General features: G+C 43.3%; 1 protein-coding gene across 7 annotated transcripts in view; it reads left to right on the top strand.

The window, feature by feature from the left end:
* The window catches only part of cntrl (centriolin), a 183,972-nt gene that overhangs the window by 139,148 nt on the left and 31,945 nt on the right, over positions 1 to 12,879 (top strand). For all 7 annotated transcript variants that reach the window (XM_055659763.1, XM_055659765.1, XM_055659762.1 and 4 more), the window contains 4 exons: positions 1,429 to 1,586; positions 7,486 to 7,559; positions 8,781 to 8,969; positions 9,936 to 10,161. In XM_055659763.1, coding sequence (XP_055515738.1) covers positions 1,429 to 1,586; positions 7,486 to 7,559; positions 8,781 to 8,969; positions 9,936 to 10,161 — 647 coding nt within the window. The remainder of the gene's footprint in view (positions 1 to 1,428; positions 1,587 to 7,485; positions 7,560 to 8,780; positions 8,970 to 9,935; positions 10,162 to 12,879) is intronic.

Genomic DNA, 12,879 nt, shown 5'->3' with positions numbered 1-12,879 from the left:
CCACGGCGCTCAAATTGCCGAACCAAGCCACGATGCAACAGGTCAGCATGCTCTCTACTGTGCACCTGTAGAAGTTAGAGAGAGTCCTCCTTGACAAACTGACTCTCCGTAATCTTCTCAGGAAGTAGAGGCGCTGATGAGCTTTCTTGATAATTGCATTAGTGTTCTCGGACCAGGAAAGATCTTCAGAGATGTGCACGCCCAGGAATTTGAAGCTCTTGACCCTTTCAACCATCGACCCATTGATATAAATGGGGCTGTGGGTCCCCCTCCTAATCCTTCCAGTCCACAATCAGTTCCTTGGTTCAAACGATCTTACTGTTGCAAATCCTTGGAGTTTAATTCTGATTAGGCTAATTAAGCCATTTCTGTCATGGCTATGGCTCATGTTCACTCTCACCTTTGCTCCTCTGTAATGCTGAATCATGAAGTACATAGAACCCCAGAGACAAAAATGGAGAATGTGGAAATCTAAACAAAAGCAGAAACACTAGAAATGCTTCATCAATATCTCTGAGAAGAACAATGAATTTCTACAGCTGTTGGATAGTTCACATCTAAAGCAGTGTGTCATAGGTTAAGTCCCACACCAGGGAATTGCACACAATGTAGACAACCCTTTTGTTAAGGTACTGACAGTGTGTGGAACAATTTCAGATTCAGATTCAGATTCAATTTTGATTGTCATTGTCAGTGTACAGTACAGAGACAACGAAATGCATTTAGCATCTCCCTGGAAGAGCGACATAGCAAACGATTTGAATAAATAATAATAAGTGTCCGGGGGGGGGGGGGGGGGGGGGTGATTGGCAGTCACCGAGGTACGTTGTTGAGTAGAGTGACAGCCGCCGGAAAGAAGCTGTTCCTCGACCTGCTGGTTCGGCAACGGAGAGACCTATAGCGCCTCCCGGATGGTAGGAGGGTAAACAGTCCATGGTTGGGGTGAGAGTGCTGTCTCACAGATGCAATGTTAACTTTATTTGGTAGATGTGAAGAATTCTGCAGCATTATTCAGAGTGACTGGAGAAGGTGGGAGTGGCATGGAAATGTTCCTGTATATTTATTTCACTGCTGTTTGTGGCACTTTACCTTGCACTACTTGACTGACGTGAATCCTACATCACAACATGGACTCCACTTAAGAAGTACTTCATTAATTGTAAAAGTTCTGAGGTTGTAGAAGTGCGACGTTCGTGGAAGTTTTTTTATTTACTTTACTGTTACAATTTATTTTTGCTGCAATGTTGCACATTTGGATCAGTGTACTATTAACATTACGCAATATTCTTATTTTCAGTTTTGCTGGAGAATCCAATAAATTGCCGCCACCTAACTTTTTCACATTTCTTTGAATACATTTTGATAAATAAAAATACTTAAATTCAATTTAGATATTTTAAGTTGTAATTTACTTTTGTGTTATTCCAGAGCTGTTGAAGCCACGGAAGGTCTCAACAGAAATGCTCTATCTAAACTGCAGAAACTACAAACAGAGATGAGTGAACTGAATCAGGAAATAAATCAAATTAAGATCCAGAAGGACGAATTAAATAAGAAGACAGCATATACACAAAACTGTCTACAAGGTATAACAATTACTTTAGTAAAGTATAATGTATTGAAACTGGAAACCTCTGTACATGTCATGCTGCCTAACTGAATGGAGATTACCTTTATCTACCTTGGGATTTGGAGGTTGCTTCTGCTTGCCAGATCATTAAGAAACAATAAAATCAGAAGCTATTGCATGACACACGGTCTACCTGGCAACCAATGGTGTAGAAATAGTTGCATGGGAATGGAAGTAATTAAAGCTAAATGAATGTTTAAGTCACCAAATTTAGTAGCATACCTTACAGTGCTCTCACTTAACTTTTTTTCTCTGTTTCCAGCCGGGCAACCTAGGCAGCTTTTTAGATTGCCAAATGACAATTTAGGTGGTCATTTAAGATGGCTTGCATGACGCGTGCAATAATGTGCTCGGACGAAGTGCGTAGTCACCAGTAGGAATTATGCTCAATGAAGCATTCACATATTATTTCTGCTTCCAATAAAGTCACAAACTAAACATATTCACCAATCAAGACATGATATATACAACAATGACATGCAGCAAAATTATAATACAGTATATACAGTATCTCAACTCTTGCAACTCCTACACATTGCAATTAATGCAATTTCTATTATTTCTTTCCACTTCCAAACAAAAATGTGGTTGGATTATTCAGCGTATGATCAACCTCGGCGAGACCAAGCGCAGGCTTGGCGATCACTTCGCACAACACCTCCACTCAGTTCGCAATAACCATCCTGATCTACCGGTGGCTCAGACTTCAACTTCCCCTCCCATTCTGAATCCGACCTTTTTGTCCTGGGCCTCCTCCATGGCCAGAGTGAGGCCCACCACAAATTCGAGGAGCAGTACCTCATATTTCGCTTGGGCAGTTTACACCCCAGCGGTATGAACATTGACTTCTCCAATTTCAGATAGTCCCTGCTCCCCTTCCCAGCTCTCCCTCAGCCCACTGCCTCCGTCTCTTCCTTTCTTCCCGTCCCCCCACCCACCCTCACATCAGTCTGAAGAATGTGTCTCGACCCAAAACGTCGCCTATTTCTTTCGTTCCATAGATGCTGCCTCACCCGCTGAGTTTCTCCAGCATTTTTGTCTACCCATTCACACAAGTTCTGTTATCCCACTTTCCTCACCCACTCCCTACACATTAGGGGCAATTTTACAGAGACAAATTAACCTACAAAGCCAATGCGTCTTTGGGATGTGGGAGGAAACCCACATGCTTGCAGGGAGAATGTGCATATTCAACACAGGTAGTGCCCGAGGACAGGATCGAACACTGGCGTGTGAGGAGGCAGCAAGTCCACCAGCTGTGCCACTATATTTTATTTTCCATCACACAAAAAATTATACGTTGATAAATTTGGTTACTAAAAAAAATAAACTCCAGTCTTAAATCTCTAAGTGACGCTATGTCCCCCTTTACAGCTACTTTTTAAAAAATTCAGTTCAAGACTATGGGACAGTACATTGGCCATAAAGTTGCTGCCTAAAAGTGCCAGAGACCCAGAATTGATCCTGAAAATGGTGGTGTGCTGTCTAGTATGGCTGTTACAGAGTACAGGTCCTTTTCCCCTTTGATCGCATGGGATCCGCAGTGCCTCCCAGGCAGTTTGATCTGTTCTGAGTCATGGTCCCTGTCATGCTGTCAGCGTTTTCTCCGAGTGCTCTTGTTTCCTTCCCGGTAACTATAAATAATTATCCCAGAAGGGAAAGTGTGTGTGTGTTTGTGTACCGGCATTTCCACCTCTCCATTGTTTACAGAGTACAGGTGCACCCTTTAGTGTGTGCATGGGAACCTTTTTCAGACCCAACCCAAAACGTGAATATTTTCCTTTTGTCCATGACCGCAGATGAATCTGTATGCAGCAGAGGCGACGTTACCTTGGTGTGCAGACGACATAGTTTCTTCCAGGCTGCACCCGCTGCCACCTTCTTCTTATGAAGGGGATTTAGTTCCCCTTTCTCCAGCGGAGGTTCCGCTGTCACCTTTTTGAACGCTCACTCAACTTTGTCTTGGGATACCTACTCTCCCACGCAATGTACCCTCACCTTCTCTTTTATGAATGGGGATTTAGTCCCCCTTTCGTCGAGGACCTCCGGAGGTTTCCGCTGTTTTTGCGGGTGTCGGTGAACGTCCTTCTGTCCCTGGGATAGCAGGGGGCGATCAAAAAGCACAATACCCCCCTCCCCCTCCAACTCCAGAGGAATTCGCTCCCCGATGTGCCGCTACGGCGACAAGTGGCAGTTTTCGCCCACAGTAGCTGCGCGACCCCAAGACAAGACGTAGCACACCATCAGCTTCTGCCCCTATTTATTCCTCTGGAGTTGGAGCGGGAAGGGCTGGGAGTTGCTGATCTGGGATCTCCGTGCTTGCAGTGTGTCGGTGTCCCGATGAGGGGGGCAGCTCGGGCTGGGGGCGAACTGCCACTTGTCGCCATAGCGGCCCATCGGGGAGCGGCTTCTGGTGATCCTGACGTCTCCCGCTAGTTTGCAGTTTTCCTCTGGAGTTGGAAAGGGGCTGGGCTGCTGCTGGCTGTGGGTCTCTGGGATCTCCGTGCTTGCAGTGGGCCTGGGGGTCGGTGTCCCGTTGGTCCTGACGTCGCCGGTGACTGGCACTGTATGCTGGCATCGCCGACGTGAAGACAGTGCAAAGCCCCCACGCCGGTGCAATGGGTGGGGAGCTGGAGAGGGGAGGGAAGAGGTCACACACATGGCCGGGAAGCAGAGGGGTGTAGGTGGGGTGGAACTGAAGGGAGCGACAATCTGCTGCTCCCTGCCCGCTGAGTTAAAAAGTTCCCACGCAAGACTCACGATACACTGTGTATCGTGAGTCTACTGTGGGAACGTTTTAACTCAGCGGGCAGGCAGCGGCATATTGTCAATTATTAACCCTCCCACGCAATATACCCTCACCTTCTCTTTTATGAATGGGGATTTAGTTCCCCTTTCTTCGAGGACCGACCGGAGGTTCCGCTGTCACCTCTGCGGGCCGCCCTCGGTGAACGTTTTCAAGGAACTTTCTTCAAGGAACGAAAAAATGTCGCTATTCGGACGTTTTCGTTATTTGGATCTTCGGATAAAAGGTTGTGCACCTGTACTGTTTACATATTCTGTTGTGCTGCTGCAAGTAAGGATTTCAATGTTCTAACTGGGATGTGAGAGAATAAACCACTCTTGACTTGCGTTGCTAATGTGTTGGATAGAACTAGTGTACGGGTGATCGGTGGTCGGCGTGGACTCGGTGGGCCGAAGGGCCTGTTTCCACACATTAAATTAAACTAAAAACACTAAACCCAGAGGAAATCAAAGAAGGGTCTCTACCCGAAACGTCACCCAATTTATTCTATCCAGAGATGCTGGCTGCTCCATGGAGTTCCCCCGCACAATTAAAGCATGGAATAGTCTTCACCCTACCATAGGTACCCAACCAGATACTTGTTTGCTTAAGTCCAAGTCAAGAGAGTTTTATCGTCATGTGTCCCAGATAGGACAATGAAATTCTTGCTTTGCTGCCAGCACAACAGAATATGTAAACATAGTACAGGACAGAAGATAAAAGTTCAGTGTGTTTATATATCATAGACCATATATATACACAATAAATAAACAGATAAAGTGCAATAGGCTGTTACTTTTCAGAGTTTGGTGGTGGAGGGTCCACTCCAGTTTAAATTCCATTTGGAATATTTTTGGATGAGCAGGAAACCAAGAAACAAGAGTTACTCCAGGGAGTTTCTCCAGCTCCAGGAAGCGATTCTGCGTTGGTTTTCAGCGGTCGTGGCGGCGATCGGATAGCAATGCTGGCCAGATCTCCAACAATGCAAAGGGAGGGAAAAAGTGCCCGGCGCCGATCAGTTGCCGTGGCAGTGCGCATGTGCAAGGCGGCTGGAGACGGAGAGTGACAGAGAGAGAGAGAGAGAGATAGAAGGGGGGCCCCGCTCAGAATTGAACGATAGTTACAATTTCCGTTTCGGTACATATGACGATACAATGCTCTTGACCCTCTCTTTTCCGTGTGAGTGGCAGTGATTGCAGTATAAGTACTAAATAAATTAATGAAGATAGACACAAAAATCTGGAGCAACTCAGTGGGACAGGCAACATCTCTGGAGAGAAGGAATAGGTAATGTTTCGGGTCAAGGCCTGGTTAGGGGTTAGGGACAAGGGAAACGAGTGATTTTGACGGGCGCGTGAGATCCCAAATCCCTGCAAAAGCGCTCCAATTTTTGGCCCACCTTACTCACCATTGTCCTCGGATGTAAAAGAAACAAGTTTTGTTTGGATTGATGTTATATTTTACAAGTTTTTGACATTTCAAACTTTACAAAAAAAAATTCAAACCACTTTCCCACTTGCCCTGCCTGCCAGCCACGTTCGTCGAAGTCACAATGGGATCACAAATCTCATTGACATAAAAAATAGTGATTTAACAAAAGTCTGTTTTATTCAAATTCTTCCGTTTTCATTCACAATGATGTTGTCATAATGGAATCCCAAGTTATTGACGTTTTAAACTTTACAAAAATACTTCAAATCACTTTTTCACTCCCTGCCTGTCAGCCACGTTCGTCGAAGTCACAATGGGATCACAAATCTCATTGACATAAAAAAATTGTTTTTAAGAAAACCTCCATTTAATCAAATACTTGTGTTTTTATTAACAGCTAACATTGTGTTTAGGTTATTTTAAAGAAAAATCGCCATTTTCATTGTGAGGGGGTGGGATAGGGGAGAGGTGAGGAGCAGGGGGATAGAGGGAGAGGAGGGAGAGAGGGAGGGGAAAATGGGGGCGGTGAGGAGGGGAGAGGGGGGAGGAGGGGGGGTAGAGGGAGGTGGGGGAGTGGAGTGGGGGGGGGGGAGTGGCGGAGTGGAATAGGGGGGAGGTGAGGAGTGGGGGAGCAGGAAGATAGATGGGTTATGTAGGGGGGTAGGGAGGGGAGAAGGGTTATGGAGGGAGGGAGTGACTGAGTGTGGGAAGGAAGAGGTGAGGGAGGGAGTGGGGGAGGGGGAGGAAGTGCTGGGGATAAGGGGGAGTGGAGGAGGATAGGGAATAGGAAGAGGGATGGTGAGGCGAAGTTGGGGAGGGTTGCCGTGACTCGCAACACAATGGGGATCTCTGGCGTCACAATGGCAACCCCTCAGCCGTGCGTGTGCAGTTGGGGTCTGTGGGTCAGTGGTGGAATATTACCTTGGGGGGACAGGCCCAACGGGTCCGCACCTGGTCTAGTGGATTCTAAAATTAATGGGTGTGCGTTTTAGGTGAGAGGGAAGAGATTTAAGAGGTACAGGCTTTTGACTTTTTCCTTCAACCGTATAGTCCTTTTTGTCTGTGGAATTCTCTGCCTCAGAGGGTGGTGGAGGCAGGTTCTCAGGATGCTTTCAAGAGAGAGCTAGATAGGGCTCTTAAAAATAGCTGAGTCAGGGGATATGGGGAGATTGCAGGTATGGGGTACTAATTGGGGATGAGCAGCCATGATCACATTGAATAGTGGTGCTGGCTCGAAGGGCCGAATGGCCTACTCTTGCACCTATTGTCTATTGTCTAGAGTGACTTTTCACTCTATGTTTAGTCTGTATCTGGAATGAGCCTCCAGAAAAAGCTATAGAAACAGATGCAATCACGGCTTTTTAAAGATATTTTAACATATGTATGGCTAGGAGGCGTTTTTAGGGCAATGGGCTAAAAGCAGGACTTGGGACTAACTCAATATGCCAACTTGGTCAGCATGGATAAGATGAACCAAAGGGCTTTTTTATGTGCTGTACTGCTCTATGACTCGATGACCATATTTTTGTCATTTGATTTTTAAGTTGCTTTGTAGAGATATCTAATTTCCTGCAAAGTATGAAAATATCTTATTTGTTTTAAAATATCTTATTTGTCAACATATACTTTTGTTGAATAGAGGAAAAGGCAGAACTGGAAAAGCTAATTGATAACTTCCGAAATACTAAAGATCAGCTGCAGTTAGCTGAACAGGTAATTACATTATTTTGTTCTAGGTTGAATCCTCAAACTTCGCTCTGGACTTTACTGTCAATTTTAAGAACTCACCTAAGGAGGAAAATGCACAAGCCATCCAGAAATGATTAAGACCAAATTTAGAAATTTAATTCAGATGAACTCTCTGAGTTGATTTGTTGCTGTTGATTTTCTTTTTACATTTATTTAAGTGTTGAATGGTGGGCAGGGTTGATGTTAATAATAAAAAAAGGGTGGAAAAAAATGGAATGAGAAAGTAATCAAATTTCTTGCAGGAATAAAGGAATAAAGTGAAACTAAAATAAGGGTAGGTGGAACAAACAATATCTCTTTGCAGAGAGATCAAAAATCAGGGACAAAAATGTAAAATCATTGGGGAGAGGGGAGACAAAATCATTGAAATTGAGGGGAAACGAGGTGATATTATTTTCACCCAGTGCTAAAGATGTGGAACTCACTATATCCAGCACCCTGACAAAGCCGAGGAAATTCCATCATCTCAGTTTGTTCAGATGTGACTCATCTCAGTCCCATACTGATTAATGAGATTGTCAGCAAGGCCCACATCTTATGCAAAAAGAATACCATAGAAACCATGTCAATATTAATTTAGTTTATAGTAACAGCACCTTTCATTTTAATTTACTGTTTATTAGTAAAATATAGGTCAGAGTAGACTGTGGTCCCTCGGACTTTCAGCAAGATCATGACTAACCTAATTCAAACACCATTTTCCTGCCTATCCCCATATTTTTGTTTGATTAATGTTAAGAAATTTATTGATCAGTGTTTTGAACCCCATCAGTGACTGAGCTTCCACATCACTGCAGAGCAGAGAAGTCCAAAGATTCATCAATGGAGAAATGTTTCAGTCCTAAATGGCTCTTATTTTGAAACAGTGACCTGTGATTTTAGACACTTTAGTCAAGGAAACATCCTCTGCATATGAAATATCCTAGGCCACTTGATAAGTATATTTTCAAGCAAAATTTAATCTACTCTCCAATTGATTGGAAGCAATTATAATGGATGATGTTCTATAGTAAAAATAATGCATGGGTTCCAAACATTGAAGGTACTGTTTAATTAAAAAACAATCTTGCAAAACTCTTACATTTTCAATTGTAAGATTAACTGTACCATGGTGTTTTACAGAATTTGTATTAACTAAGTGGATGTTAATGCCAGAATATCATTTACATGTTATTGTGGTCTCAGGATCTTCAGAATGTCACTAAAAAACATGACATGTTAAAAGCTGAGCAGCTGACTTTGAAAGAAAATGTTAATCAAAGCAAAAGTAAATACCAATTGTACCTGGAGAATGGAAAAAAGAAAGCACAAGAGTTACTACGAATTCAGCAACAAATTGAGGAAAAACAGTGCGAACTCGCAGAACAGCAAAAGGTATGTAAATTGATAGTGTTATAAAACTATCTCAAAGCCAATTTATTGACCAGAAACATACTAAAGTTAATGAAAATGAGGATATTGACAGAGCTAAGGACATTAAAAGTAATTTTAAGAATAAGAAAGATTTCAAATTTATTCCTTTGAATTTAAACGTTGCAATTTTGTATTATTTTGTGTTGATGCTGCATTTCCATATGTACGATTCTCGTGATCATTTTCAGTGATTTTCATCCTATTATGTGTTCAAAATCATTCAATGATGTTTAAAATGTCATATTAATATGTTTTTACCGTTCCTCATCACCATATATCCATATAACAATTACAGCACGGAAACAGGCCATCTCGGCCCTTCAAGTCCGTGCCGAACACTTATTTTTCCCTAGTCTCATCTATCTGCACTCAGACCATAACCCTCCATTCCCTTCCCGTCCATATACCTATCCAATTTACCCCCAAATGATAAAATCGAACCTGCCTCCATCACTTCCGCCAGAAGCCCATTCCACACAGCCTCCACTCTCCAAGTAAAGAAGTTCCTCCTCATGTTACCCCTAAACTTCTGTCCCTTAATTCTCAAGTCATGTCCTCTTGTTTGAATCTTCCCTACTCTCAAAGGGAAAAGCTTATCCATGTCAACTCTGTCTACCCCTCTCATCATTTTTTAAAGACCTCTATCAAGTACCCCCTTAACCTTCTGCGCTCCAAAGAATAAAGACCTAACTTGTTCAACCTTTATCTCTAACTTAGTTGCTGTAACCCAGGCAACATTCTAGTAAATCTCCTCTGTTATTCATCTTAACGGCATTGATGTGCAGAGGGATCTAGGAGTCCAAGTTCCTAGCTTAGTGAAGGTGGCAGCACGTGTATCACTAGTGTGAACAGTGTTGGAATCAACATCTGCTTGACCTCGCGTGATGCACAAAGGGTTTACTCACATTTCTCATTTATTCTGTGTAGATGTTGCAGTCTATTAAAAAGGATGTTAAATGTGAGGAGACAAAATTGGAGCAATCTGCAACTAAAGTGAAGGACCAGATCCAAGGTTTGGAGGCCGAATTGTCAGACAAGAAAAATGAACTGGACCAGGTAGTTGCGGAAGTGAACTTGATGGAAGAACAATCAAGAAAAATACAACATAATGAGCAACAGTGCGTTGTTTTGGAGGGCCAAATTGTCACCTTGAGTAAGTCTAGAGTTTCAGTTATTAGTAATAGTAGTTCCAATTGTTCCCATGCCTTGATATGTTTCTTGAATAAATAGCTGAACCATAGAGAGAGAGAGAGAGAGAGAGAGAGAGAGAGATAATGGCCAGAATGATTAGTCTATTTCAATCCAACTAATCTCAGTGGGAGCGAGTTAGCCTTGGTCGCATTATGTTGGATAAAGTAAAATGTCAAGAGTTCTGGCATTTGGTCACGTTGTGTTTGTTTTATGATAGAAAGTTCGCTGATTTGAATGTTAGGTCTACCATATGAAGAACTCACGCTAGATAGGTCTAGTATGTGAATACTGGCACGTTAATGAAGTCTACTCTGAATCCATAACCAAAGAAAAATTGATAAAGGAGATGTGCAAAAATCGTTAAGTCTAAAACGTACCCAATTTACTTTTACTGATACAGTTTAGTTTATTGTCACGTGTACTGAGGTACAGTGAAATGCTTCTGTAGTGTGCTAACCAGTCAGTGGAAAGACAAAACATGATTACAATCGAGCCATTTACTGCATAGATACATGATAAAGGAATAACTTTAGTGCACGGTAAAGTCAGCAAAATCCGATCAAGGATAGTCTGAGGGTCACCAATGAGGTAGATGGTAGTTCAGGGCTGCTGTCTGATACAAAACTCGATACTTTTTATAACATTTATCGTATTTCCCGGCAATGAAGATGCACCTGCATTTTGAGTTGCTAAATTTTGAAAAAAAAAAGGCTGGCTGGACATAGAATTCCTCATGCCCAATAAATAAATAAATAAATATATAGATACGTAAATATAAAGAGAGTAACAATTCAATTTGCCCAAGGCTTCCAGATCTCCTCCACTCTCAATGGGTGGAGGGTGATGGCAGGTGGAGATATGGTGGGAAAAACGGGAGCACACAGGGACAGGTTGAATCAGTTGTGATCTTATTCAATGACAATACTAGTTGAAGGGAACAATTGAGGTTACTCGCACTGACACAGGAGTAAGCTCCACCGTCCACTGTCCTGTTATCCATTGTCCGCTCCGCTATATGATCTTTGCTCTTGAAAGACAAGGACCGGGCAGTGAATGGCATGCAGTGTCACCCAGTGCAGCAAGTGAGGCCATGTCCTGCTCCCGGCAGCAGTCAGAATTTAAGGGTTTGCGGGAAGCGGTTGACATGAGCGAGGCCGGCGAGCGGCAGTAGAGAGGTGTTCTGACAGAGAGCAAATCAAGTCACATTTATTTATATAGCACATTTAAAAAACAACTCTCGTTGGCCAAAGTGCTTTACATTTGTTATTAGAATAGTATAAACAAACAAACTACATACATATATACATATAGCCCTCGCTCAGAGGACGTGAAGAAAGGCTTGGGAGTACAGATACATTTTTAGTCTAGACGTAAAGGAGTCGATGGAGGGGGCAGTTCTGATGGGAAGAGGGATGCTATTCCACAGTCTAGGAGCTGCAACCGCAAAGGCGCGGTCGCCCCTGAGCTTATGCCTAGACCGCGGGATATTCAGCAACCCCAAGTCGGCCGATCTGAGGGACCTGGAGGTGGAGAGCACTGTCAGAGGTGAGCGGGCCGGCAGAAGGCGCTGAGATGGAGGCCAGTCCCGGCAGCCGCTCGCAGCCACCTGAGCTCCTTCCCACCCCGGCCACAATTTGGTGGCTCCGCGACCGGAGTGCCGTGGCAGCGGTGAGTGAGTGAGTTGCTGACATGATATCCGACTCCTTCCTTCTCAACGCTCCTGCCCGTGCTGACCCCTCAGCCCAGCAGCGCTGTTGTTTTTACTTCTCACTTTACAGCCGCTTTCCATCAGCTGCCAGCACTGTTCTTGATGTTGCTGTACTGAGAGATAGCCAGGTCTATCTTTCATGGCTAACAACCTAACCTTTGGCCTCCAAGATGCAGGTAAATTTTCGTGCCTTATTTTTGGGCAAAAAATAGCGTCATCATTGCTGGGAAGTACGGTAATCTAACATAAGTATTTGTTTCGATTATTTGAATGATGATACACAATCATAAATCTATTAATGGTTATTCATTTTGATGAGCACACCAACTCTTGCATTATTTAGAGTCATACAGCATGGAAACAGTCCCTTCGGCCCAACTTGCCCACACCAGCTAACATGCCCCAGCTACACTAGTCCCACCTGCCCGCGCGCGTTTGGTTCCTATGCCTCCATCCATGTACCTGTCTAACTGTTTCTTAAATGTTGGGAAAGTCGCTGCCTCAACTACATCCTCTGGCAACTTGTTCCATACATCCACCACCACCTTTACTGCAAAGTGACCCTACTACAGAACATTTAAGCTATAAAAATTAGGTACTGCATCAATTCAACATCAACATCACTTGCAATGTTAGAATCAATTGAAGACATCACAAACGCCATTGATAATAAATTATATGCAACTGGGATATTTATTGACATAAAGAAAGCATTTGATACAATTAATCACGATATTTTATTTAAAAAATTGGAAAGGTATGGAATCAGAGGAATAGTACTGGACTGGATAAAAAGCTACTTAAATAACAGGCAACAGTTTGTGAATCTGGGTAGTCATAATTCTACATGCTTGGATATTGTTTGTGGTGTACCACAGGGGTCAGTGCTGGGCCCAAAATTATTTATCATGTACATAAACGATATTTGTAATGTGTCCAATGCCTTGAGGCTGGTTTTGTTTGCAGATGATA

Source organism: Leucoraja erinacea, chromosome 31 (genome assembly GCF_028641065.1).
Source record: "Leucoraja erinacea ecotype New England chromosome 31, Leri_hhj_1, whole genome shotgun sequence".
Lineage (NCBI taxonomy): Eukaryota > Metazoa > Chordata > Chondrichthyes > Rajiformes > Rajidae > Leucoraja > Leucoraja erinaceus.
Note: the sequence above shows the minus strand (reverse complement) of the source record. Positions and strands in the feature narration are given on the sequence as shown.